This window comes from Rhinatrema bivittatum, chromosome 3, assembly GCF_901001135.1.
Source record: "Rhinatrema bivittatum chromosome 3, aRhiBiv1.1, whole genome shotgun sequence".
NCBI lineage: Eukaryota > Metazoa > Chordata > Amphibia > Gymnophiona > Rhinatrematidae > Rhinatrema > Rhinatrema bivittatum.
In genome coordinates, this window is record NC_042617.1 from 35,935,924 (window position 1) to 35,960,958 (window position 25,035).

At 47.0% G+C, this 25,035-nt stretch overlaps 1 protein-coding gene across 1 annotated transcript in view; it reads left to right on the forward strand.

The window, feature by feature from the left end:
- The window catches only part of LOC115086784 (calpain-8-like), a 171,193-nt gene extending 147,662 nt beyond the window's left edge, over window positions 1–23,531 (forward strand). Inside the window, exons 14-21 of the mRNA XM_029593105.1 lie at window positions 2,790–2,855; window positions 4,944–5,001; window positions 5,659–5,723; window positions 6,909–6,977; window positions 16,673–16,751; window positions 19,104–19,220; window positions 20,304–20,362; window positions 23,261–23,531. Of these exons, the coding sequence (XP_029448965.1) occupies window positions 2,790–2,855; window positions 4,944–5,001; window positions 5,659–5,723; window positions 6,909–6,977; window positions 16,673–16,751; window positions 19,104–19,220; window positions 20,304–20,362; window positions 23,261–23,284 (537 nt within the window). The 3' untranslated portion in view covers window positions 23,285–23,531. The remainder of the gene's footprint in view (window positions 1–2,789; window positions 2,856–4,943; window positions 5,002–5,658; window positions 5,724–6,908; window positions 6,978–16,672; window positions 16,752–19,103; window positions 19,221–20,303; window positions 20,363–23,260) is intronic.
- The last annotated feature ends 1,504 nt before the right edge of the window (window positions 23,532–25,035 follow it).

A 25,035-nucleotide genomic window follows, 5' to 3' on the forward strand; every position in this document is an offset into this window, starting at 1 on the left:
CGCACATACAGAGATAGACATGCTCTCACAGTCACAAACACAGACATGTTCTAATATGCACACACAAACATGCTTTCCTAGACACACACGCACTTGCAGAAATGCTCTCACAGACAAATACACACAACCCATACATGCTCTAACATGCACATAAGGACACAGATGTGCTCTCACAGCCACACTCTCTCTCACTTCCTCCCCCCTTCCCAGCACAATGGCAGCCTCCTCTTTCAGCCCTCATGGCAGACAGGTCATGGGAGCTGGCTCTGTTCTGCTTCCTGCACCTGAGGGTGGGGGTTGTTGCTGAATGCTGCGCAGGTCGGTGCTGATGCTGCCGCTTCCCTGTGACAGCCCAGGGTATGCGCCGTTTTCCTCATGCTTTTGGCCACAATGGCATGGCCTCTCCTTCTTCCCGCCCACACAGGCCCACCACTCCTCTTCCGGGCTGCTCGGTTAGGAAGAAGGAAAGGCCATGCCATCGCTGCCTCTAGACCAGTGGTACTCTAGGTGACTGCGCAGTCCACCTAGTGCTTTCACCAGTCCTGCGGATAAGCCTTTGCTATTCAAAGCGTTTGTTTTGCAGGACAGCAGAGTCATATAAAGTCCTGTATGCTATTTGAATGCTCATTTCCATCATCCTTGTTTTCTGATAAATGTGCTGTAAGTGAGAAGGTGAGGTGCGCATCGTAAACTCTATGGTATAAAATGTGCTCATTGTAAACTCTATGATGTTATTAGAACACTTTGAAATGTTCTGTGCTGAGGCCAGTGAAAGGGGGGGGGGGGGGAGGGTGACGGACCACCGTAAATGGGAAGGTTGAGGCACGAGCAAAAAACAATTTTCAAAGGAATCTACCCGGGGACCTGAGGCCTTATTCGGCTAGATCACGCCCCAGGGTGGAAATTGCACCCCCTCATGAGCGGCTGAAAGCACGTGTGGGCTTTTACAACGTGCATAGTTTTAGCTGGATTAGAAAAGGTGCGCTCCTGTGCAAGTGTGTGAATCAGAGGCGTGAACAATGCGCATTCAATCGCATTTTCAGATATGTACACGTAGAAACAGCAGGGACTAAATGTGCGTACACCTTGTACGCCTGCATCTCTAGTGTATTTTCAAAGGGAAAATATCCTGGTGGTTTCCTTCTGAAAATTCATTACATGGAGGCCAAGCTGGTGGAGAATTTGGATTCAGTTCTAATAAGTGACATCTGTAACCCACTGTTTGAACTTACTGTATGGTTTTGGTAAAGATAGAAATTCCTTATGAATATGCACTCGTATGGCAGGGTAACTGACTGAGGGTGGGTAAGTAGTTGCCTGATTTACACAGAGTTTATTATTATTGTTTTATTTGCTTATATGTTATTGTCATGCTTTGATTTATTTTGTTAGTACTTTTATTTTGTTTATTTATGGTTTTACTTCTAACATATGTCAGGTTTTAGCATACTATTTATTTGTTTTTGATTTTTATGAACGTCTCTTATAAAATATTAAGTGATAAGTTATTTTAAATAAATAAACACTGTGAGCTATCTTGAGCATCATTTGGAAAGCCGGGCCAAAAATTCCCAAAATAAATGCATTCCCAAGCCCGACCTTCTACTTCCCGGGTTGGCCGGGGTTAGGGATACCATGGCGTCAGCATTCACAGCTCCTGGGAGGGAGGGAGTCCCAGTCACTGTGCAATGGCGACACCTAGTGGCTGGATCTAGGGACCAAGACTGCAGGGTTCCATTATGATCTCTGGTGCATGGCCCCCCAGCAGAGGACTATCACTGTGTCGAATGGACTAAGTATGTTGGGAAGGAATATAATAAAGGGAGAAAAATCCCCAGATTGTTGAGAATGAAGGTTCATGGGAGCAGGATCTCAGCCCTGGTTCCAAAAGACCAGGGTCCCCCAAAAAAGAAAATTCATCATTAGGCAGCTTAATATAAATGACCCCCCCATGTGACTGGCAGTCTTTCCTTTGATAACGAGCTCTTTATTGTGATTAGGCAAGTTCCAGACTCCTCCTCCTTTGTATAATGTACATTTTGCTATGCTGCACAATACCATCTTCCATCATAGCTTCCTCCTTCCCTCCCCTTTTGTTATACATTTCATGGGATTTGAGATGCAGCTCAAAAAATCGAGCTGGTAGAGACTGCTGATTGCATGTGAATTGTGTAAATCAGGGATCCTCAACCCAGTCGGGTTTTCAGGGTACCCACAATGAACATGCATGAGAGATCTGAATGCACTGCCTCCATTGTAGGCAAATCTATTCAGGCATATTCGTTGTGGATATCCTGAAACCCAGACAGGCTAGTGGTGTCCCGAGGACTGGGTTGAGAACCCTTGGTGTAAGTAATAAACTGTACATTTTACACCTAAAGAACTTCATGCCCATCTGTTTCCAGTATATTTCTAAAAAAGATAAATCATACTTCCGATGAATTGTTAACCATAAAGTCATTGTAAACACATGCACACAATGTGTGCCATATTTATAATCCGTCAATGTTCCAGATGAGGCCAATTAAAAAGGATGCACCCATGTGCCTGGTCCGATAGTCAGGCGTGCTAAGGACCGTTGTACGGAAAGAGCAAAATTGTCTTTGGTGTTGGCCAAAGACAATTTTGCTCTTTCCGTACAACGCTGTCGCCAAGCTTTTGTGACTGTGCTGGTGAATGAGTAAAAACCCATGCCGAGTGTTAATAACTCCCGCAGAAGTCATCGTAAGAGCTCGTCACTTGTCAGCATGTTAGATCCCCTCAAGTCTAACACGTTTCCTTCTCTCCAGCCCAAGATTTCTGATGAGGGGGTTGACCAGCATTTTAAGCACCTGTTTGAACAGCTGACTGGCGAGGTGAGCGGTTTTATCACAAAAATCTGTAAGACCGGTAATTGGTGCACAGTGTGTTCCCTGTGAGCAGGCCTTTAATGGGAAGAGCACAGAGAAGGCATTCTTGGCTGATAACCCAGCAGAGACAGCGCTCAGGGAGGGTGAAAGGGGGGTGGGTGTGTGTAAGCACACAGACTCGCTTTGCTTTCATTAGTTATTGTAGGGTGGAAAGAGAGAGAGATTTATGAAACATTTGCTCGTCGGACACTTTGCATACATGTGGTAATTGTTGGAGAGTCATGGTTCAGCCTGGGGCAGCCTCTCATGAGAGAAGGCCCTGCAGGAGCTTTCTCCCTCAAGGAGAAAGGAATTCTTCTCATGGGGAAGCAGCCAAGGACTGGCGCGCATCCTCAAGGAGAGACCACCGGGGGGCCTGACCTGAGTCTCAGAGGTAGAGGTCAGGAGACGTTCAGGGTGACAGAAGAGTTTTGAAGTGGAGAAGTCAGAAGAAGTCCAGGGTGAGAGCCTTGACATCGGGGAAGTTCAGCACTATTGCCTGGATGAGAGCTGAGAAAAGGAGATTCTGGGGTGAAGAGTTCCCTGATCCGTGCAGAAGAGATGCTGGTTGACAGTTAGTGAGTTCTGAAATGTTTGGTAATGCATGCTTGGATGTTGGAGCTGGGATATCCATGGATTCTTAGGGAGAAGGGAGAACAGTGTGTGGGGTGAAACTATGAGAATTATGAAAATTGCACCTTACTGTTAGCACTTTGAGCTGCTGAATAGAGGAGTGGGGAGAAAATGTTTGTAAATGATTCTCCTCACTGAGGGGACAAATGAACATAAGTTGCTGAAGCACTTCTACCTCTAATCATTTTCTGTATTTTTTACAGCTACCTCAGTCTAGCTGCATAAGCCTAAGTAGCCTGATCTAATCGGTGCTTCTTTACTACTCGCTTTCATACTCTGGCTGCTGGTGCCACTGGAAAATAAAAGTTCAGTTTGTTCGGAATGTACCTAGGAGTGAGACCCTTTTTTCTGGTGATTGTGGGTGTGAGGCTAGAAGAATATCACAGTCAGAGGGGATCACAGAGGGGATTCCCCTTAAGTGAGAGCCCTACCCAGCTAAGGACACCTGCACACTCTCTGAGCCTCTGAGCTCCATCTGCTGGAGCCACATTTTCCTCTAAACCTTTCCCAAGAGACTGGCACTCAGCTCACTCAGGCACCAAACCCTCTCATATTTTATGTGTGCGGACGTGTGTGTGTATCTATTCGGGAAGAGGGTAGAGGGGACTTGTTCATTATTATTAGATGTTAGGGATGTGCGAAGCCTGAACCTATCAGTTCGGGCTTCGTTTTCAGCCTGCCGTGAGAAATTTCGTATTTCCTGCGGTTCGGGCCTTTAAAATTTGGGGAGACCTGAATTTCGTTTTAGTGCGCACTAACTCCCTGTTAGTGCGCTCTAACATTTTTTCGTTAGCATGCACTAACAGGGAGTTAGAGCGCACTAAACCCGAAAACGAAATTTTCCCAAAATTTCGGGGAAAATTCCTTTGGGTTTTGGGCTCCCCGAACCAGGACGAATGCACACCCCTAGTAGATATTCCATGACAAGCAGAAATTGAGTGGATATGATAATTGAGGTGGTGCAAATGAAAGGCATAAAGAACAGGCCTTTATTTCCACCTGCTGTAACAGAATTCAGCTTCATGTTAGAATTCTGGGCAGGGGAGATATGGATCGGGACCTGGTACTGCGTGATCATTCCTCAAAATATTCATCACAACTACAGCTGGCTCCCTTCGGGGTAATTCATAAGGAACCTGCGGTGACAAGAGATCCTTCAGGGTAGTTCATAAGGAGCTTCGGGGGTAAGAGGGATCGTTCATGCTTGCGGTGCCTGTTGCTCGTGCTCTACGGGCTGGCAGATTTGTGTGCAGTCTGGGGGTAGCCGCTGTGTGTCAGGTTCCACTAATTAATTCGTATCTGAAGGTGGCAGGTCAGCATTGTACTTGCAGCCCGTCCACAGGTCTCATGCCTTGCATCATCATGATCCAGCGCAGTCATTGCAGCTTTCTGCCTGACAACACACCCCATTTCTCTTTGCAGGACAGTGAAATGACGGCCACAGAGCTGCAGACTTTGCTGAACAGGGTTGTAGCAAAACGTAAGTTGGTTATTTAGTGGGGAAGAGTAAGGAAAGGCCTTATGCAGAGAATGGCAGAATGGATGAAGGACCTAGTGACCCTCAACATGTCGGGATGAGTGGGATTAAGCCTGCAGCATTCCTTACCAGCCCCTTAAAAGTGTCAGAGACAATATCCTGCAGCAACTGAAGTCAGTACCAAATCACATGTACCTTCTTTATTTTTTTTACCCCAACCCTGTAACTCGTTATCTCACCCCTACTATTCCTCTTGCCTTTTGGTCTAGATATACTTGGATTTGCCTTGAAGCTGGGGAAGGATTTAGTTTTGCAATGTCAAAGTCTGGGTTTCCTACCTTAGTACGAGAGTCCCACAGTACATCTGAGAGACCCTTTATAGCAGCTGCTTGTTCTGATTTTGATGCCATAACTTGTCTGTTTTGTGCTGCATTTTGCTTCCGTTTGGAGTGAGCTAAGCCATCCCACCCCAGAGGCAGCAGTATGTCCATTACTGACGTGCTAGAATAATAAAACGCACTGCGCTCCAGTCAGACAGACGATGCAATATAAATTCTGGTTTCCTAATGAGACTCACTGGGAAAAAATCCTCTTCTCTATTGCTGATTTGTTAGTTGCGAGTGATTTCCGATGATGGCTTTTTTTTGTTTTTGTTTTTAGGCACTGACATAAAATCTGATGGCTTCACCCTATTTACCTGCAGGGAAATGATCAGCCTCCTGGATGTATCCTTCACCTATGACTTGTGTTTTAATGATATCACTGGGTTCTAATGATGGGGTTAGGGAGTGTTGTTTTCGTTTATTATAAGGGCATTTGCCTACTTTGAAACTAACTTTTGGGTTTCTGGCTTCCTTCACGATTCTAAGCATTAAACTCTGATAAATGAATAAAGTATCACCCAGCACAGTCTGTGTATCCACAAGGATATCTGACCAAGCCCAGGAGATGCAATATGGGGCAGCTTCCATTCTTCAAATGTAAAACATCAAAATAAAACAAGACAATACTTGCATCAAAGACAACGATATAAAACGGTCAGTCAGTCCTGCACAATCTTACCCTTCAGTTAGTATACTGCTGTACATCCAGCCTAGGGGAGTGGAGAAGATGGTAGAGAGGATTTGGATCTTATTACTCGGCTTTGCAAATCCAAGCTCAGGTGACAAATCAGGGACAGTAGGTATTCCCCAGCTCCCAAGAGGGCTCATAGTGCAAGGGGCTTCTTTACTAAGCTGCGATAACATGTTTGCACGCAGTAAAACGCATTATCATGCGCTAACTGAAAATAATGCGTGAAACTTTTGTACATTATTGCTCGGCCCCTTAATCAGGCGCAACGCGGCCATGGTAATAGTTGAATCTCAAGAAAATGCATGCAAAGCAACTCGTTGTCGTGGCAACCAGTAGCACAGCTCGCCAGCAACAAAAAAAAAAGTATCTTAGCTACGCTGCTGTGGGAAAGATTGTGTAGTTAACTTCCTCTCTCCCCCAGCCCCAGGAGCACTGTCGGGCTTGGGTGGTTCCCCTTCCCCACTGGAAAAGCTCCCTGGTGGACCAGGCCTTTCTCCCCCCTCCACTGGCAAATGAAAAAAAGGAAGCCCCATTTAAGCACTCTCCCCAGCCTCTAAGCCCCATCCCTTCAAAAATCTCTGAAGCCCCCCTTACAGTTGCTCACCCACCTTCAGACCACACCCCACCGCCTGACTCCATAAGTATGGGGTTCTTAAGTGGGGTAGTAGCCAGTCCCACTCACATCTGCCCTGCTGGCACCATCTTTCAAAATGGCGCCAGCCGACCCCAGGCTCCCCTGTGCCCCGAGCATTACATATTTCATCACAATTGGCCACGGCCTGTGACCAGAGCTCGAAAGAAATGTTTCTCTTGTTACCGCCCCTTAATATGCACAGATTGAGGGGACTGGAACCTTGGGGCTTGTGGAATTCAAGATCCTATGGATGAAGATTCAGAAGTATATGGTAACAAGATATGATTTTATTTTTTATTTATTGTGGTCTAGGGCGGGCTTATACGACACTGCGTGCCGTCAGTCACACTGGAAGGACAGCAGATACAGGGGCCTACGCATTAAACTTTTAGCAGGCACGTTAAGGCCTCTGGGCGCCTGCTAAAAATGGCGACGCAATAAGATCTTATCGAGCATGTTGAAGTGGTTCAGAACGATGTTAGCATGGGCATGCTAGAATGAGCGTTTTCGTACATCGTATTCAAATGCGGGTTTAGCATGAGCAAGGTAGATAACAGTGCATGCTTACCCTTTATGCTATTACCAAGTGCTTGCTAAAGGCACGCTGTTTAATACTTAGCTTGGACCAGGCGATAACTCCCAAACATGTACGCTATTGAGAGGGCTCAGCCAACTGGAAACAGAGGACCTGAAAAATGACCCCCATGCATATCCCTGCTTGAAATGACTCGGAACTCTATACCCTAGCTGATTGTTAAATCCCACTTCGTCCAAAGGGCCTTTATCCGCATGAGCAGGGCCCCCCGGTCTCCTGGAATTGGCCACTTTCCCGCAGAATTGGAGACCGGGGACAGAGCTGGATCTGTGAAGAAGAAGCTTGCCGGCAACAAGCTTTACTTCCGTCTCCTTTCCTCGGACTGGCTCCTTCTCTATGGGGCTGAGGAGCTGCGGCGGCAGCAGCAAGTCAGGCTGCGCCCTCCTCCCGCTCCATCGCATGGGGCCGACTGCTGCTTTAAACCACACAGTTGCAACCTCGCAGTCGGCCCCAGAGGTGGAGTAGGAGGATGGGGCCCGACCTGCTGCTGCCGCTGCTCTCCTCCCTGTCACTGATCAGTGTTGGAGGGTGGAGGGATGGGGAAGTGGGAAGATCGGAGAAAAGAGGAGCAGGGGATGGGAATTTAGGAGAGGGGTTGTGAAAGAGCTGGGGGAGCGGGATGTGAAAGAGGGGAAACTGGGGATATTTTTTTTATGGGAGAGGGGATAGATTGTGAAAGAAGGGATGGGATGTAAAAGAGTTGCTGGGGTGGGGGCTGTGTGAGAGGGATTGGTGAAGTATTAGGATTTTGCATGCTACGCAGCCTCAACCTACCCTGCTGCCTCCTGCCAGCTCCTCAGTGACCAACCTGATTTAGCCTGTGGTGCAGTCTTCTCTCCACTAGGAGACCTCAGTAGGCCTGGATTCCAGAACTTGCCAGGCCTTGCCTGCACCATAGACACCCCCAGCTCTATTTAGACTTGTCTTGCCAGAAATTCCTTGCTGATTCATTGAGTTGCTCTTAGCTCTTTGTCCTGGCCTCTGTGGCCTACAGGCCTTCTTGCCTTGCCTTTGGCCTTCTTGCTTTCTGCCTTGCCTTGTGGCCTAAGGGCCATCCTGCTATCTACCTTGCCTTATGAACTAGGTGCCTTCACGTTCCTTGCCTTGCCTAGCCCTGTGGCCTTCGGGCTTCCTGCCTACCTCTATGGCCTTCGGCCTTCTGTGTTATCTGTGTTATCTTGTCTGTGACTTGTCCTGTCCTGGCTTGATCTGGTCCTTGTATCCAGCCCTTGCCTGCAGGCCCCTATGCCTTCATATCCAGTCCTTGCCTCCAGCCCTGTATTACCTAGTATCCAGCCCTTGCCTCCAGTCCAACCTTGCCTCAGCCTCCAGTCCGGCCTTGCCTCAGCCTCCAGTCCAGCCTTGCCTCAGCCTCCAGTCCAGCCTTGCCTGTTCTAACTAAGCCCTACTGGCCCCTAGAAGTCAAGGGCCCAATCTGCGGGGAAAGGGGCTGGCTAGGCAGAAGACCAACCCAGCCTTCACTGTCAGGTTCAGTGGGCCCCAGAATCCAAGGGTTTAACCTGCAGGGGAGGGGGCTGGCTAAGCAGAAGACAGATCCAGCTCCTGCCTCGAGGTCCCGCCCTGCTCTCAAGAGGGTATCCCTAAACCCCATCAGCTATAATAGGGAATTTGTGAAAGAGGAGCTGGGAGGCCTGTCAAAGTGGATGTGGGTTGCATGAAAGAGGAGCAGAGTGAAGGGGGGTGAGTTAAGCAAATGAGGGGATGGAGGTTGAGTGAAAGAGGCTAGGGAAATCGGGGTGTGTATGAAGAGGGGCTGGAGAGAGGATGGATGTGTTCATGTGTGCATATGGACACCTGGGATAGGGAGAAGAAGGCAGAGAGAGGACTGAAGTGGGGGTGAGAGGGGGAGCAGGGTTGGAGCCTGGTGAGGAACACCTCCCTCTCTGTATCTCACCCCCCACCCCAAGATCCCACAACTACTCTTCCCCTCTCCTTATCCCCAGTCCTCTCTCTTCCTTCTCGTCCCCTAACCTTGATCTTCTTTCTCCTAATGTGATCTTCCCTCCACCCCTCTCTTCTCCCCTTCCCTGATCCTCACTTGCTTTTCTCTTCCTATCCCTGAGATCTCCTTTCTCTCCTTCCCTGTATCCATGCCTGAGATCCGCCATCGATAAAAACTCCTAAAAGAACAAAATATGTTATACACGCTCAAAGCAAGTTTAGAAAATTACTTTACTTGTGTTATGCAAATGTAAAGTGATGTTATTTAATATGCAAAAGGATTTACATTTATGCAAATGTACCATAGAGCTTTTTAACGCTTGCTGAAGAATCTTCTTCCGAGCTGCTGCAGGAAACTAGGAGTCCTGCTTATGAGGAAAATGTATAATATTTCTCCTAAACGCCTCTCGTTTTTAATCATCGGTTCCATGTCTATTAAATCATATTCCATCTTCCATATTCATATTTTTTGAACTTTTTTATGCAGATAAAGCCTGATCTTGCAATAGAAAAACATATGAAATAATGGTGAAGTGAGCAAAACCTTCTCTTAAAGTACTCAAAGCCCAACACAGGCCTGATGTTTCGAGCAGTATGCCTGCATCAGGGGCATTTATATTTAATACCTTGCCAGTTTCATTAATCCACCCATTATTTTCTGTAAGTAGAACACACATCATCAGTAATTTAATCTACATCCCACATTTACAGACTTTTCCACTGCCACGGCACAACTGTAAAAACTTTCCAAAGCAAACCAATGTCTTCACCCACATATTTAAATTACATAGCAACTCACATCTATATCATATTATACCTTCTGAACTTTTGCACATACTGAGAACTACATCAACCCTATTTCTTTACTCTGTCTGTAAAAGTGAACCCAAACTTCCTCAACCTGTTTCAGGGTCAGTCAGCCACTTCTGACACAAGCTGGTTTTTAAATGTCTGCAGTCGTATTTTTTTGGATTTAAGGATTGGCTAGGATATTGAGTCATTTCAAGAGGATATATGCATGGGAGTTCAATATCATAGATATCCTGCTTTTGAGGAATAAAACTATACCTATAGGTTCTTGGGGATGAATATATTTTACCACACTTATCTTTGGCAAAGCAAAACACAACTAACACATTTTTTGACAGAATTCCTACACACATACACATATTCATCCCACAAATATTTCTTCTCAAACAAAACAGTGACACATCAGAAAAGACTAAAGAGGTTAGGACTTTTCAGCTTGGAGAAGAGACGACTGAGGGGGGATATGATAGAGGTGTTTAAAATCATGAGAGGTGTAGAACGGGTAGATGTGAATCGGTTATTTACTCTTTCGGATAGTAGAAAGACTAGGGGGCACTCCATGAAGTTAGCATGGGGCACATTTAAAACTAATCGGAGAAAGTTCTTTTTTACTCAACGCACAATTAAACTCTGGAATTTGTTGCCAGCGAATGTGGTTAGTGCAGTTAGTATAGCTGTGTTTAAAAAAGGATTGGATAAGTTCTTGGAGGAGAAGTCCATTACCTGCTATTAAGTTCACTTAGAGAATAGCCACTGCCATTAGCAATGGTTACATGGAATAGACTTAGTTTTTGGGTACTTGCCAGGTTCTTATGGCCTGGATTGGCCACTGTTGGAAACAGGATGCTGGGCTTGATGGACCCTTGGTCTGACCCAGTATGGCATTTTCTTATGTTCTTATGTTCTTATGCTTTTCAAACATTGCTACACACCTCATATAGCCCTTACTAACACCTGTAAATTTTTCAACAGTGCTCCAGGCACTAATATTCTCTAGCACTGACTACTGTAATGCCCTCTTACTAGGACTCCCACATACAACATTAAGGACCACTTCAAATACTACAAAACACTGCAGCAAGAATATTAACCTGTAAAAGAAGGAGGGACCACATCACTGAAACGCTAGCAGAGTTGCACTGGTTACCAATAGAACACAGAATACAATACAAAACCCTATGTACAATACATAAACTAATACATGACAAAAGGCAGACTGGCTGAACACAGCACTACAGGTACACGTCCCACACAGAAACCTGAGATCAGCCAGCAAAACACTCCTAACCATTCCTTCAGTCAGGACAGCGAGACTCACCCAAGTTAGAGAAAGGGCCTTATCCTTAGCAGGCCCTACACTGTGGAACACAATGCCACTAGAGATCAGATTACAAAGAGACCTCAAAACCTTTTAAAAAAAAGTTTAAAAACCTGGCTTTTTAAACAAGCATTTTGCAAAGAGAACGGAGATTAGAAAGTATGCAGGATCAGGCAGAAGATCACCAGCACAAAGCACTGTTCTCAACATGTGCGTTGTAGTAATTTACTAGTTTATCTCACGGCTAACTTAATAGAATTAAACAGAGCATGAGAATTATACCTGTAAATAAGTAACTTACATGTATATATGGTCAAGATTTACCTCACTCAACAAATAAGATTTATTCGACATGATGTAACCGTACCTTATTGGCACCCATTAGAATGTACTACCGTACACATTTACCAACCTTAATTTATGTGCCTATATGTAAACCGTTGTGATGGTATATAACTTAATGACGGTATAGAAAAGAGTTTAAATAAATAAATATTCATCCATAGCCAGCTAAATTAGCTGGTTAAGACTTACCCGGCTAACTTACATGGGATATTCAGCAGCACGGTTCTGCTGCTGAATATCCCCATAGAAATTGCCACTTAGCTGGAAAAGTTTTATCTGGCTAAGTTTAGACCTGCTATTGAGCAGGACACACAAAGAAGTTACTAGGTAATACATTTAAAACTAATACGAGAAAATATTTTTTTTACTCAACGCATAATTAAGCTCTGGAATTTGTTGCCAGAGAATGTGGTGAAAGCTATTATATAACTGTGTTTAAAAATGGTTTGGACAAGTTCCTGGAGGAAAAGTCCATAAACCATTATTTAGGTGGAGTTGTAGATATCTACTGCTTATTCTTGGGATAAGCAGCTTGGAATCTATCTACCCCTTGGGATCCTGCCAGGTACTTGTGACCTGGATTGGCCACTGTTGGAAACAGGATACTGGGCTTGTTGGACCTTTGGTCTGACCCAGTATGGCAAGTCGTATGTTCTTATATTCTTATGTACTCAGTTAACATCACCAGCTAAGTCTGAAAATTGGCATTTATTCAGCTAAGTTAACTGGATAAGTAGCTCCTCCTCGTTATGCCCTCAACCCACCCACCACTTATCCAACTAGCTATCTGGCCGGATAAGTACTTATCTGGCTAAGTGGCAACTGCTGATTGTAGCTGGATATTCAGTGGCTGCCTCTTAGCTGGATAAACTGATATTTATCCAGCTAAGTCGTATTAAATATCTTGCCAGAGGACAAAGATCTATGCTGTCATTGACATTGTTAGCATAGATAAAGACCACTGTAGGCATTCAGAGGTCTGAGGCCGAACTATAGTCTGAACCTCAAAAGCTTCTATGAGCTCACTAATTGTATTGCTTTGAGTGAAGAGCTCATTTCTATGGAATTTGGGCACTAGCAAACTGTGTAGCACAGCCACTGTGGTACTTACACTACAGGGTGGTAGAAGAAGGGGAAATGGTCAGATAGTGCCCTTCTGAATCAAGACAGTCAGGTTCCTCCCTGGGTCTCCCCTTTCCATGTTCCCTTCTGTCCCCAACCACGTCCTGTCACACTGCGCTTTGAAGATCCTCACTGACACAGAAGGCAGATGGCTGTAAACATGCACTCATGTCGGTTTTCTGTTTGCCTGCACCTCTGCTCTACTTTCATTTCCTCTCCTGGAGTGTAATAACTCTCCCTCTTTGGTCCTGTGCATGTGCACTAACAAGCAACCCTCTGTTAACCAGGTGTCCTTGTGTATATTTGGAAGCAGGCAAGAGGAAAAGAGAACTGAGCATGCTCAGTTTAGTATCACCGTGAGATTTAGATTTCCCTCGGTTAGTAACAAGTTCACGCTATTTAGCCAATACATTTTTGGCTTTCCGGGTATGATAATAGCATGACCATGCTATCATAGGCACTTTTTACAGCAGTTAGGATAAATCTTGTTGCATCGCTCGTTGAATGGCATTAAAGGGGGCAATTTTCAAACTATCAGCCGTGCTCCGAAGTCCTTGGGTACTTTTTACCCGCGGTCTTTGCAGTGATTAACAAAGAGAAAATATGTGAGGGCATTGACGTGGTGTTCCAGTCATGCAGAGACATTTTGTCTCTGCCTTTTCTGAGAGTAGAATTTTGCATGAAAAGTAGACGTGTGGATTTGAATATGCAATATCTGTGGGCACTTCTCCTCCTCCGACATAAACTCTTACTGCGGCTAAAAGTACATTCATTCTAGCCTTGATGAGGGAGGAGGGGAATTTTCAGTCCGTCAATTAATGCAGGTAAATAATTTGTATTTGCAGAAATCACTTTGGATATTGTCTTCTTAAAGTGCCCGTTAAAATTTTGTACAAGACCACGTTAAACATTTTTCTTTTAGCTTGAGTTGCATTGCATAGGCCCCAGAGTTACAGAGCTGGTAAAGCTGAAAGAAGACCAGAGTCCAACCACTTTCTGATTGCCTGCCAGCTCTCTCTACATGAATAATCGAGAGGAAGGAGGGTTTAAAAAAAAAAAAAAAAAAGCACAATCCTGCATCTGCTGCCAGTTCTGTAGCAACGGGGAAAAAAAGAAATCCTCTTTCACTGCTTCCTTCCTGGCATAGGTCCCTAGTGTCTAATTACATCGTCATATGCTCCTAACGCGTCCTTCCCCAAAAATGTGCACAGGGTTTTCAAAAGAAGTTGTCAAGCATTATTTGCGTGCTAAAACATTCTCTAATTTTGCCGTTCTTTGATGGAGAGATCCTTCCCCTTATGACGGTGGTGAAACTGATTTCCACGTAGCCTTAGAAAGTGCCACTTTGGTTTGTTCTAGGGATGGAAAGATCACCTATAAGATCCCTGCCAGGTCCACTGATACATTTGCCCAGCGGTAATTGCATGTTAGTCTCTATATTCTCGTTAGCATGGAAAAATGACTGCTGCCTGGGCATTCTTTCCCAGATACATGCTGGTAGGTACCGTATCTCTCCCCCCACCCCCTTTATTACTTTACTGGTTGTTTTATTCCCTTTCCCCCTATATTGTATCCGTTTTGACAACAGATGCCAAAGACTGAATCCCGTACACCGGATGTGGCCTGACAGCTTCGTGCGTCAGGACGGGGTCCTTCTGCCTCTCGTTTAACGCGGGCCAACGAGCGCTCGGCTGCGGCTGCTGGCGCTTGGGCGTTCTGCGCTCTTTCCCCGCTCTTTTTTTTTTTTTTTTAGTGTTCGTCTTAGGAAACGTTCTCTCGTCGGCGCATAGTGCCGCCTGCCGGTTCTTGTGCCCCCCCCCCCCCTAGTGCGTTAGCCCTAACTTGCCCGCCTTGAATTTCCTGAGCCTCTTACAGACGCAGAACACGGCCGCAGAGATGGACCAGGGGGTTCGTCTCGTCTGCCCGATTTCATTCCTGGGCAGAGCCGTAGACCCCCCGGTCGACCTGTGGCTTTCCCTCCACTTCCTCACAACTGGGGGGATCCTCTGTGCTTATCCCAGGCTTTCTTGAATTCCTGTTGCTGCTTTTATCTCTCCTCCACCTCCCAAGAGAGCCCGTTCCTTGCATCCACCACCCTTTCCGCGAAGAAATATTTTCTTACTCCCGAGTCTATTCTCTCGGAGCCCCATCTCGTGAAACTCTTGCAGAACCTCTCTGCACATTTCACTGCCCGTTTTATCCTTTTGTAAAATCGGCATATTTTTACAACATGAGACACTTCAATCTCATCTACAAAACAGTGAATGCATTGCTGCTCGTCCCTTCAGATTGCAAATAGAAATACAAAATGGCAATAGTAAAGCACAACAGCGGGGCATTGATGCCTCAGTATAACATGTCCTGTTTCCTCCCCCTACAAGAACTATGACAGAGGCTCAGCTGTGCACGGTTCCCCTCCCCCCCAGAGCCCAAGGATCAAGGAGCCTCAGAGCTCTGACTCATCTCCCAATCACAATCCGAAAATAAAGGGCTCCGATACTGAGCCACTATTCGGCTCCCTAGCTTACCTGGATAAACTTTGCCAAGATTTCAGCAGTGTGGCTGTGCCCCTGAATATTCTCAGCTATCCTAAACTCAACCGCCTCAGTTCATGCAGCAAACTTTAAGACAACCAAATAGCAGTCCTACAGCTGTCTGGCTAACGAGGCCAGATAATGAGGAATATCGGCATTTATCTGGTTAAGTTAGCCGGATACACGTACCCCCTTCCTGCCCCTCGCTTAGCTAAGATTTTAGCTGAATAAAAAGCCGGCTCAGTGGCAGCCGCTGACCCCAGCCGGATATCCAAATGGTGCCATTTAATCTGCTAAATTCAAACTCAAGCTGGGTAAAGTGGCACCGAGCATCAGACCCAAGGAGCCTCAGATTCCCCCCTTTTGCTCCCCCCACCTCCTTCCCGGTACCAGTATCCTGCCTGACCACACACCCTCTCTTTCCACACTGCTCGGCACCTCTCTCTCTTCCCCCTGCCCCCCTCCAGTCCTTTACCCATTACCACACACAGGAGCCTCCCTCCTCCTCCTCCTCCTCCTGGTGGTGGTGGCAGCAGCTCGTGCACAGTGCTCCCGACCCCCCATCCTTTGGCACCGGCTCCAGCGCGGTGCTGGAAGACGGTGGGGGAGGACAGGAGTGCTGGGGCGGCAACCTGCCCTCTTCCGCCCGGCGCCCTGTGCCCAACCCCCGAAAGCCGGCCTTGACACGGAATGAAAATCGAGACACAGCACGGGGCAAGGTTGAACTGTGTGGCTCGCACATCTGAAAACCTGCTGCGCCCCGGCCAGAACATGAAAGCAGGTGCTCACAGACGTCCCCCGTGCCACAAAATGGGACACAAGTACTCAGCCAGAAGGCTCCGGGTCCTGTTGCTTACATGGGGAGGGGGTTCTGACACCCCCCATTAAATGAGGGTGCAATAACGCTGCCCTCTATTGATTTGAATAAGGTAGTTTATGAATTAGTTGCCTGGTTGGTGTTTTATTTGTTGCGCCTTTGAAACGTAAGAGCGAGTCGGTTTTGCTCTGCATTAGTATGCTTTCCCTCAAGTGACTCTTACTAGCAGCACGGCCGGCTAGCATGCACGAAGCCTTTTGGCTGCCAGGGCTACAGACGCGGCGTGGCGTATCGCCCGAGCTCGCACAGCGTTAGTCAGCTGGCCAGCGGTCCATCTTTGCCTGGCTAATGTTTTCACGCTCATCGCCCTTGTGCTCCTGTGACCTGCCGCAGGGCGAGGGCGCCCGCTCCGCTCTGCAACGATGGATCCTGCATGTATGTGTCTTTATCGTTTGTGCTCTAGGAAATCTACAAGAGAGTGGACACCGATCGGTCGGGCACTATAGACGCCCACGAGATCCGCAGTGGGCTCAGGGAAGCAGGTAAGGAACTGGTAGGCTACAGAAAACATATGATGGGGGTGGGTGGGAAGGGGTTAATGGGGGGGGGGGGGGGTCCTCCGATGTACACTGCTCAGGGAAGCAGAGGCCGGTCAGGGTGGCCATGGAAAGCTGGGCGCCCTGGAATTACGTCGTCACAGCGTCGTGGACTCGTAGGACTGCTCCGGCATCATATACCCGACAGCTAAACAGTACCCGAATAATGTAAGGCTAAAACTTCTCACGCTGCCATAAATGTTTCAGGTGCCTACAGCCGGCATCTGTAATATCAAGTCGTGCACCTAAGTAACCTTATTCTGCACCTCGGTCCATTTCCGTGCCCAGCTGGAAGAGTTAGTTGCAGAGTCCAGACTGGGGATCTTTTGTTTCAACGTGGCGGTGGCGTCGGGTATGCGACGCCACCGCCACGTTGGCCAGAAATAAAACGGCCTCTTCGGCTGGGGCTCCAGAGTGGTTTTTAGTCGCAGGCTCCGGTAGGAACGGAGTGCGGCAAACCTAAGTCAGAAGGAACACCCTCCCATCTCTTTCACCGCTAACACGCGCACAGGGTCAGGCTGCAAGTGCTAGGAGGCCCTGCAGGAATTTCGGAGAGCAGACCTCCCTCTCCCGCTCTCCCAAGAACAAACCAACATTTTAATAAAACTTACAGAAAGAGAATGCTAGTTTCCATTTCAGTGGCACTGCGGGGCCCCTCCTGGAGCAGCGGTGCCACTTGATCTCCCTGTAATCCAGCCCGGGACGCTCGGCGTAGTATTGCATGCCCTTCCTTTCCCCCTCTTGGCCTGGGTACATTTGGATTGGCTCTGGCACCTCTGCGACCACAGGTTGCGTCTCCTTTTAGTCCTTTGCTCAATAGTTGAGGGCATGCCTCTATATAGAGGACACTGCCCGGCCCTTCACCCGCCCGGTGGTGCTGCTTTAGTGCCACACCATCAAGCCAAGGTATAAAAGGCTTTGCTTTATCAGTGGCTGCCTGCGCCTCCCCTCTCCGAAGGCCTTAGACCACTGGGAGCAAGTGCACCAGGCTTGTGGCTTCTCCTGCACGCGCCCGTCACACGGAGACTCCCGCAACGGGCGTTAGGCAGGGCCACATTTAAGATCATCATGGCGGCCATGGGGCAGAGCGCTGTGGTGGTGCCCCTTTGATGCAGTGCCAGCACATATCCCTAAAGCAAGCAGAGGCGGGCTCCTCTTTGGTCTGGATATTTGGCGGCCTTTAAAATCCGGCGCCATGGGCGGCTGCCTGTGCCCTGATCCAGGCCTTCTGCCATGCATGGCCTTTTTTTCATTAGGGGGCGGATTTTAAAAGGAGCGCGAATAGCCTACTTTTGTTTGCGCTCCAGGCGCAAACAAAAGTAAGCTGGATTTTAGTAGATACGCGCGGAGGCGCGCGTATCTGCTAAAAACCTGGATCGGGGCGTGCAAGGCTATGGATTTTGTATAGCCGGCCCGAGCCGCGCAGCCTACCCCCGTTCCCTCCAAGGCCGCTCCGAAATCGGAGCGGCCTCGGAGGGAACTTTCCTTTGCCCTCCCCTCACCTTCCGCTACCTAACCCACCCGCCCGGCCCTGTCTAAACCCCCCCTTACCTTTGTCGGGGGATTTACGCCTCCCGGAGGGAGGCGTAAATCCCCGTGCGTCAGCGGGCCTCCTGCGCGCCGGGACGCGACCTGGGGGCGGGTCCGGAGGGCGCGGCCACGCCCCCGGGCCGCCCCAGGCCGTAGCCACACCCCCGGGCCCGCCCCCGGAACGCTCCCGACACGCCCCGAAAACGCCGCGCGGTTCGAGCCCGCCCCCGACACGCCCCCTCCGAAAACCCCGGGACTTACGCGAGTCCCGGGGCTCTGCGCGCGCCGGTAGGCCTATGTAAAATAGGCTTACCGGTGCGCAGGGCCCTGCTCGCCTAAATCCGCCCGGTTTTGGGCGGATTTAGGCGAGCAGGGCTCTGAAAATCCGCCCCTAAATGCGTAGAAAAAAAAAAAGGTCAGCAGAAAAGATGAAGACGGTTAAACACTGTGAAATGCAGACAGGGGAAACTCTATTAGCTGCCCAGAACTTTCATGCAAGGCTTTTCTTAGGGAAAAAAAAACCCAAACTTTAAAAATATTTCTGTTTTTGTGGGTATATGTGTGTGCACAATATAATGTAGAAAACAGAATTAAGCACTGGCTCCCTCACATAGGTAATATACTCCCACCTGTAGGCATGACTTCAGATTGCCAGGTCATTGCCACAAGAGATTGGCATGGCTGCTGAGGTGGAGCCGAGGGCCAGACTACACTGGGGCCGGCAGGTCCTTCCTGCTGCCGTTCACGGGTTCTCCTCACTCTTCACAGGTTTTTCGCTGAACAACAAAGTACTGCACATCATCATCATGCGCTACGCTTCCAGTGACCTGCTCATCGACTTTGACAGCTTCGTCGCCTGCATGATTCGCCTGGAGACCGTGTTCAGTAAGTTTTTCCTTTCCTCGGACCATGGAGCCGATCGATCATGGCCCGAAGCTGCTTGAAGTGCTTCGGCCGGTGTTGTCTCCTGAAGATCTGCCTGATCTCAGGGGCCCGGTGGGCAGATCGGCAACCTTTTTCCACATCAGTGAGCAAGGCATTGCTTTTGCAAATACAGGAATCCTTTAGCCAACATGTTGGTTATCTGGAGTGCTAAGCGCCCCTCCCTGACGTTTGCCTCACATAAAGCCGAGGAAAGATTCGGCACGCCGAGACAAGAATTCATCATCCTGGTTGGCAGAGTCTGGGCATTAACTTCCAGGAGGTGCCCAGTACACAGCACACAAGCCACCCTTACTAATATCAACAAGGCTTTGGGAGCCCAGTTTACACAATTTGTTTAATATGAGGGTTTAAGCATTTCCGGTTTATTTTATTTCTTTGCAACATGTATAACCCACTGATCCGCAAATCTCGGCGAGGGACAACTATACCTACATTAATAGTGGTTCAAGCAAAAACAAATACATCAAAATGATAACTTATATTGCACACTGTTCATGCTCTGGTGCATCCAATGTTGTCTTGGTCCCCTTTAGGGCATTCAATGCAAGGAACTGACCTCCCCCATCTGTCTTTATTGCTTAATTCTTGCTCAATTCACAAAGGCAATTCTGAGAATCGGGCTCTGGAGAGACCACACCCCATCGGTTATCAAGACGCAGGGAGGGTCGCTTTAAAAGTAATTTACGCAGGTATCCATGGAAATGGGCTTGGGCGCGCAGAGCCAGCACACCTGTAACATTACCTGCGGCGGGGGGAGGGGTGTGCACTTCTGAATTTTCAGAAATCTTCATAGGTTGGGGTTTTGTTTTTTTTTCAGTGGGGAAAACTTGCCTGCGCGAGTTAGCAGGCGTAAATGTGCGCGAGTGGTTTTCCTGGGGTTAAAGCGCATACATTAATTCCACTTTCAAAATGAGTGTAAAGTCCTTGCTGAAAGTTGCCCCCCGGACCCTGCACCAAGCCCCTAAGCGTCGACCTTTTCAGATGAAAGGGTTCCATGACTTCCCTTTTCTTTTCTCGTTAAAGAAATGTTCCAACTGTTGGACAAGGGGAACAGTGGCGAAATTAACCTTTCCTTGCCAGAGGTAAGCAGCTCTTAACCACCTGAAATCTTTTTTCTTTACAGAAAACTCATTGCATTAATGTATAATCCCTTTAAGCACTGTCAGCTGCACAAGCCAAACCCCTCCCCCCCCCTCAATTGGGATAAACATATGTGCTCCCCTGGCAAGTGGGAGATGCGGTGCACATTGTTCTGCTGCCCCATTAGGAAATTTTAAGTTAAAATGACCCAAAAATATATTTAGTGCAACCTGTGTCCTGCCCCTCCCGCTGCTTTGGAGAGTGGTCTAGAGCGCTCTTTACGTAGATGCACCTAGATGAGTTACCAACTAGATCTACGGTAAATCGTCAAGCATGGGCTGAGCTAACCCAGGTTAACTTTTACCCCCATTGCATTTCCAGGTCTGGAATTTCAATTCCTCCAGGAGATAAAGGTCAGCAAGCGAGCTGTAGTTGATTCCTTTTAGTAGACAGAGTTACCATATTTGTGACTGGCTTTCAAGAGCTTTAATTCCAAGGCAGTATAGCTCAAAAGCCAGTCGCAAATGTATTAGGTTGGTCCAGTAAAATGGTGTGACCCATAGCTTGTCCGTGTTGACCTTTATTTATCCACAACTTGGTGAACAACGATGGCAACCACTCTACCAAGAAAAGATGGACACCAGGCAACGAGACAAACCCAGGACAGACTCAGCCTGTCCTTGATAACCTGCTAGTTCTAACCAAATGGGTCCTAGACCCAGAAAAGCTTATCTTCCATCATCTTAGCACGACTTGTTCGTTGTAATAGGGAAGAAGAGATCTGGTTGTGAAGAATCACAACTGCAATAAAAAAAAGGCCCTAACATCGCAAGACTTTGGTTTCCTTCCCCTCTCTGCAACCCTGTACCACAGGGGTAGGCAACTCCGGTCCTCGAATGCCACAAACAAGTCTGGTTATCTGCATATCCAAAATGAATATGCACTAGGAGTATCTGCATGAAATGGAGGTACTGCATGCAGATGTACCTCCTTCATATTCACTGGGGATATCCTGAAAGCCAGATTGTTTGTGGCACTCCAGGATTGGAGTCACCTACACCTGCTATACAGCCTGCTGTGAAAATGAAACATAATTCCATAGGGAGATCCTACGACAGTCTGCTGCAGGGGTTTGCAGATTGTTCTGCTCACCTAAGAACAGGTGGAATCCCAAGACAAGAAGCACAAACTCCTTTCCAAAGCTGTCCGAGTTCTGTGCACTGCCGTGGTGTTGCTTTTCCCCCCATGCTCTAGGGCTCTTGGTGGATGCGAGGATGCTTGCCTTTCCTTCCCCTCTCATATCAGAACTGCTGCTTAAATCTAACACTATCAGGAATGTCTTTAAAGTCCATCCTTTGCTTTCCTTGTCTGTAGCTAAACATCCCATTTGTGCTGCTGTCGTATTATGTCCTGGGTTTTTCCAACTCCTCTTCTTGCTGGCTTTCAGGTCCACGTCACTGACCACCTCCTCTTGCCTCATCTTTGAGTTTGACTCAATACTCTTGTTCTCTTCCCTCTTTCTCTCCACTGGCTCGCTCTCCCTGCCACCACTGAGCCAAAGTGCCTAGCCTTTGGCACCATGAACTTGATTATAGGAATACAGAGGTTTGACTAGCTAAGATGGTACTGTTTGACCACCCCCGAGTCATCCTGCTACATTATTAGCCGGCTAACAAACAGATAAGTTGGGGGATGGTGCAAGGGCATTCTGGGTTAGCCAGCTCAGGTTAAATTATCTGGCCAACTTTAACACTCCTTTCCATCAGACTTAACCAGATGGCAACATTGATATTCAGTGGTGCCCACCTAAGCTGATGCCACATACTGCCTCTTTCTATCTGGCTAAGTTTCAGCTGGGCAATGATTTATTGGCTAAAGCATAGCTGGTCAGTGAGGGGACATATTTAAACCTCAGTTTGCCTGGTAAAGTCCCAAACTTAGCCAGACAAGTTCTTTTCAGTACTGACCTCTTAATATTTGTTCTTTCTCTTCTTCTTTGTGCTTTGTCTGGTTGCATCAACCTTGGTGGGGCCAGGTCACTCCCTTGTTCCGAGCAGCCCCCATCTATTGACATCTTGAAGCAGCAGCCGAAGTTGTATCATCTGCCTCTCTTGGCACCTGATATTTCATTTTGGTATTTTTTTTTTCTCTCTCTCCAGTAAATGGACTCTTCCTCCAGCTTTTTTTTTTTTTTCTGTTACTGATTGGTATTTTGGAATGCACTTTGCTAAAGTCACTCTGTAAAATAATACTAGAAACAGCAGATAAGGCAACTCTCCCAAGTATACATCCACAAAGGCATCGGTGTTACTTTATTAAGTTCTTCTACAAACATTCCCGCAGGCACATAGAGTTCTGAAACAGACCCGGTTCTGTAGAACATGTAGAATGCTATCTACTTGAAACCTTAAAAAAGGGTAGGAGTGGGGGAGATCAATTGTTTGCCCTGGGGCAGAACTGGAAGCAAACTTTGCTAGATTCCCCCCAGTTATGTTAGCTGTGGGAGGAATCCCGATGTTAAGTCTGTCCCAAGCCAAGGATGGGAGCATCTGGAAAGAGGCCGCCGGGCCTAAGCTTCCCTTTCACATACAATGTCCGCTGCTAGGGGGCACTATGGCTTTAAGAAAACAGAATGAAAAAAAAAGTAACATCCCGGGCCTTGTTGAAAACTTTAGCTCCTCGCCGTATACGGCCCTTCTAGTTATGGCCCTCGAAGAGTTAAAAATGGCGGGAGCAGGTTCCAGAACAAGCCACGGTGTTGGTTTGTGCTGACCTTCATCGCTCACGTTCACTTGCAAGGTTTTTGGATTCTCCTCTAGAAATGCTCTTGTGGAATGGTAAAGGTCATTGCCCAGTTTGCCAGGACCCAAAATGCCTGATGTCTTCCTTTCTTTCCCCAGTGGCTGTGCTGCACATTGGTCTGAACCATTAAGGACGAGGACACAGAGTCATGGATATGTGCGCCTAATATATTTCTCTTAAAGCAAATCTTCAAAAACTGGGAGTATTGATTAGTATTTTTGTGAAAAAATCCCTTTTAAAGTCATACATTATACTGTGTCTTTTTTTTTTGTGTGTGTCTGAGAGATTTTGAACTCATTGTTTAAGTGACCTGTTTACAGACCCTGGAAACACTGGAATCCAGAGAAGGGGAAATAAAGGAAATTTTCTGTCATCAGAACATTCTCATTATGTTTTGTGTGTGTTGTACGTGAGCAGCCCTTTCTGTGTGATGGACCGAGTGGTTTCCCCTAGATGGGAAAACTCCAGAATGTGCTTTGTTACAAGAACTACAGTTGTGCAGATATTGGCGTCTTTATACAGACAGAAAGGTGCAAGGCTTTGGCTAAGGAAGGTCCTGCCCTGTATCACAAAGCGTTTGACAGCTCTATGACGTTATCATCCCTACCCGTCTACATGGTGGGTTTTCTTTTTAACAGAATAAGGACGATTATGCATTATGAAAACCCTTCCTCCCATCTTCAATCAGTAATGCTTCATATTCCCTGCAAAATGAAAATAAGAAATGAAAGTCTGATCTAATTGCTAAAAAAAATAAAAAAAATATTGATTTATGAGCCAACTCTACGTTGCGTGCGGTTGGACCACAAATCTGAGTTCAGTCTAGCTCTGGTGCCTGCATTTTTGAGTGAGCTGGCATGAGCTGCTGTTGAAATGTCTTTCAGCCCCCTAGGGAAGGCCTGAGACAGGTAAAGTGCTCTCTTCACACTTCACACCAGGAAGAGGATCTAAGGCAAGCCCAGGGGGTCTCTGCAGTACTGGGCTTCACGCATCCATGGGGGAAACCCTTCCAAGACTTGGGTTTCAAAGCTGAAATGCAGAAATGATGCTTGTGCAGGTACATTTTAGAGATATGTGCTTGGGATCTCAGAAGTAGATGGATCGCAGGTGGAATTAACTCTGAAGGAAACAAAACACTGAAGGTGTTTTTCATACTGCAATGCTCAGCTGCTACATACTCCCCTGATGTCTTCTCTTCCCAGGAGGTTCAATTAGAGAAACAGATTAGTGAGAGCAGATTTCCTGAACAGCCCTGCAAAGGGAAAAGGAGGTGGGAGATTCTAGAGGCATTAGGGAGGCAGAGGTACCTGGGGTGCACCGGGTTAATCTGGATAGGGATTTTTTTCCATCACTGCTTTTAAAAAATCTTTTCTTAAGTCTGAAGGGTGTAGTAAGGCTACACGACCACAGCAACAAAGTCTAACATCCATCCCTATAAAAAAGGTTTAAAAAAAATATCATTACAGATTTTTTTTTTTTTACTTTCAAGCATTTAATTAATTTTTTCATGAAATCAGCACAGTTGGTAGCAACTAATAATTAGCAGCAATTAAAAAATATTTTAGGTAAATGAGGATGAGATATATTCAAAAGGTAAAGAACAGACAGGGAGCGGAAAAAAGGTGCACTGTGGGGATTTATTCACCCCTGCTTGGGAATCAAAGCTTTTTGGCAAAAGGTTATTCACCATCTAAGAGGAATAAATGTAATCGAGTTTTACATAAAAACAGGCAAAACCTTTGTGCAGTTGACAAAAGCTGAATAAAGCCCCCTTTCTGCAGGGTTTTCAGCCTGACTCTTGCTCTTTGGCACATCATACATTATTGATCTCATTACCATATACATTAGCCTCATCATCACTTTTTAGGCACAA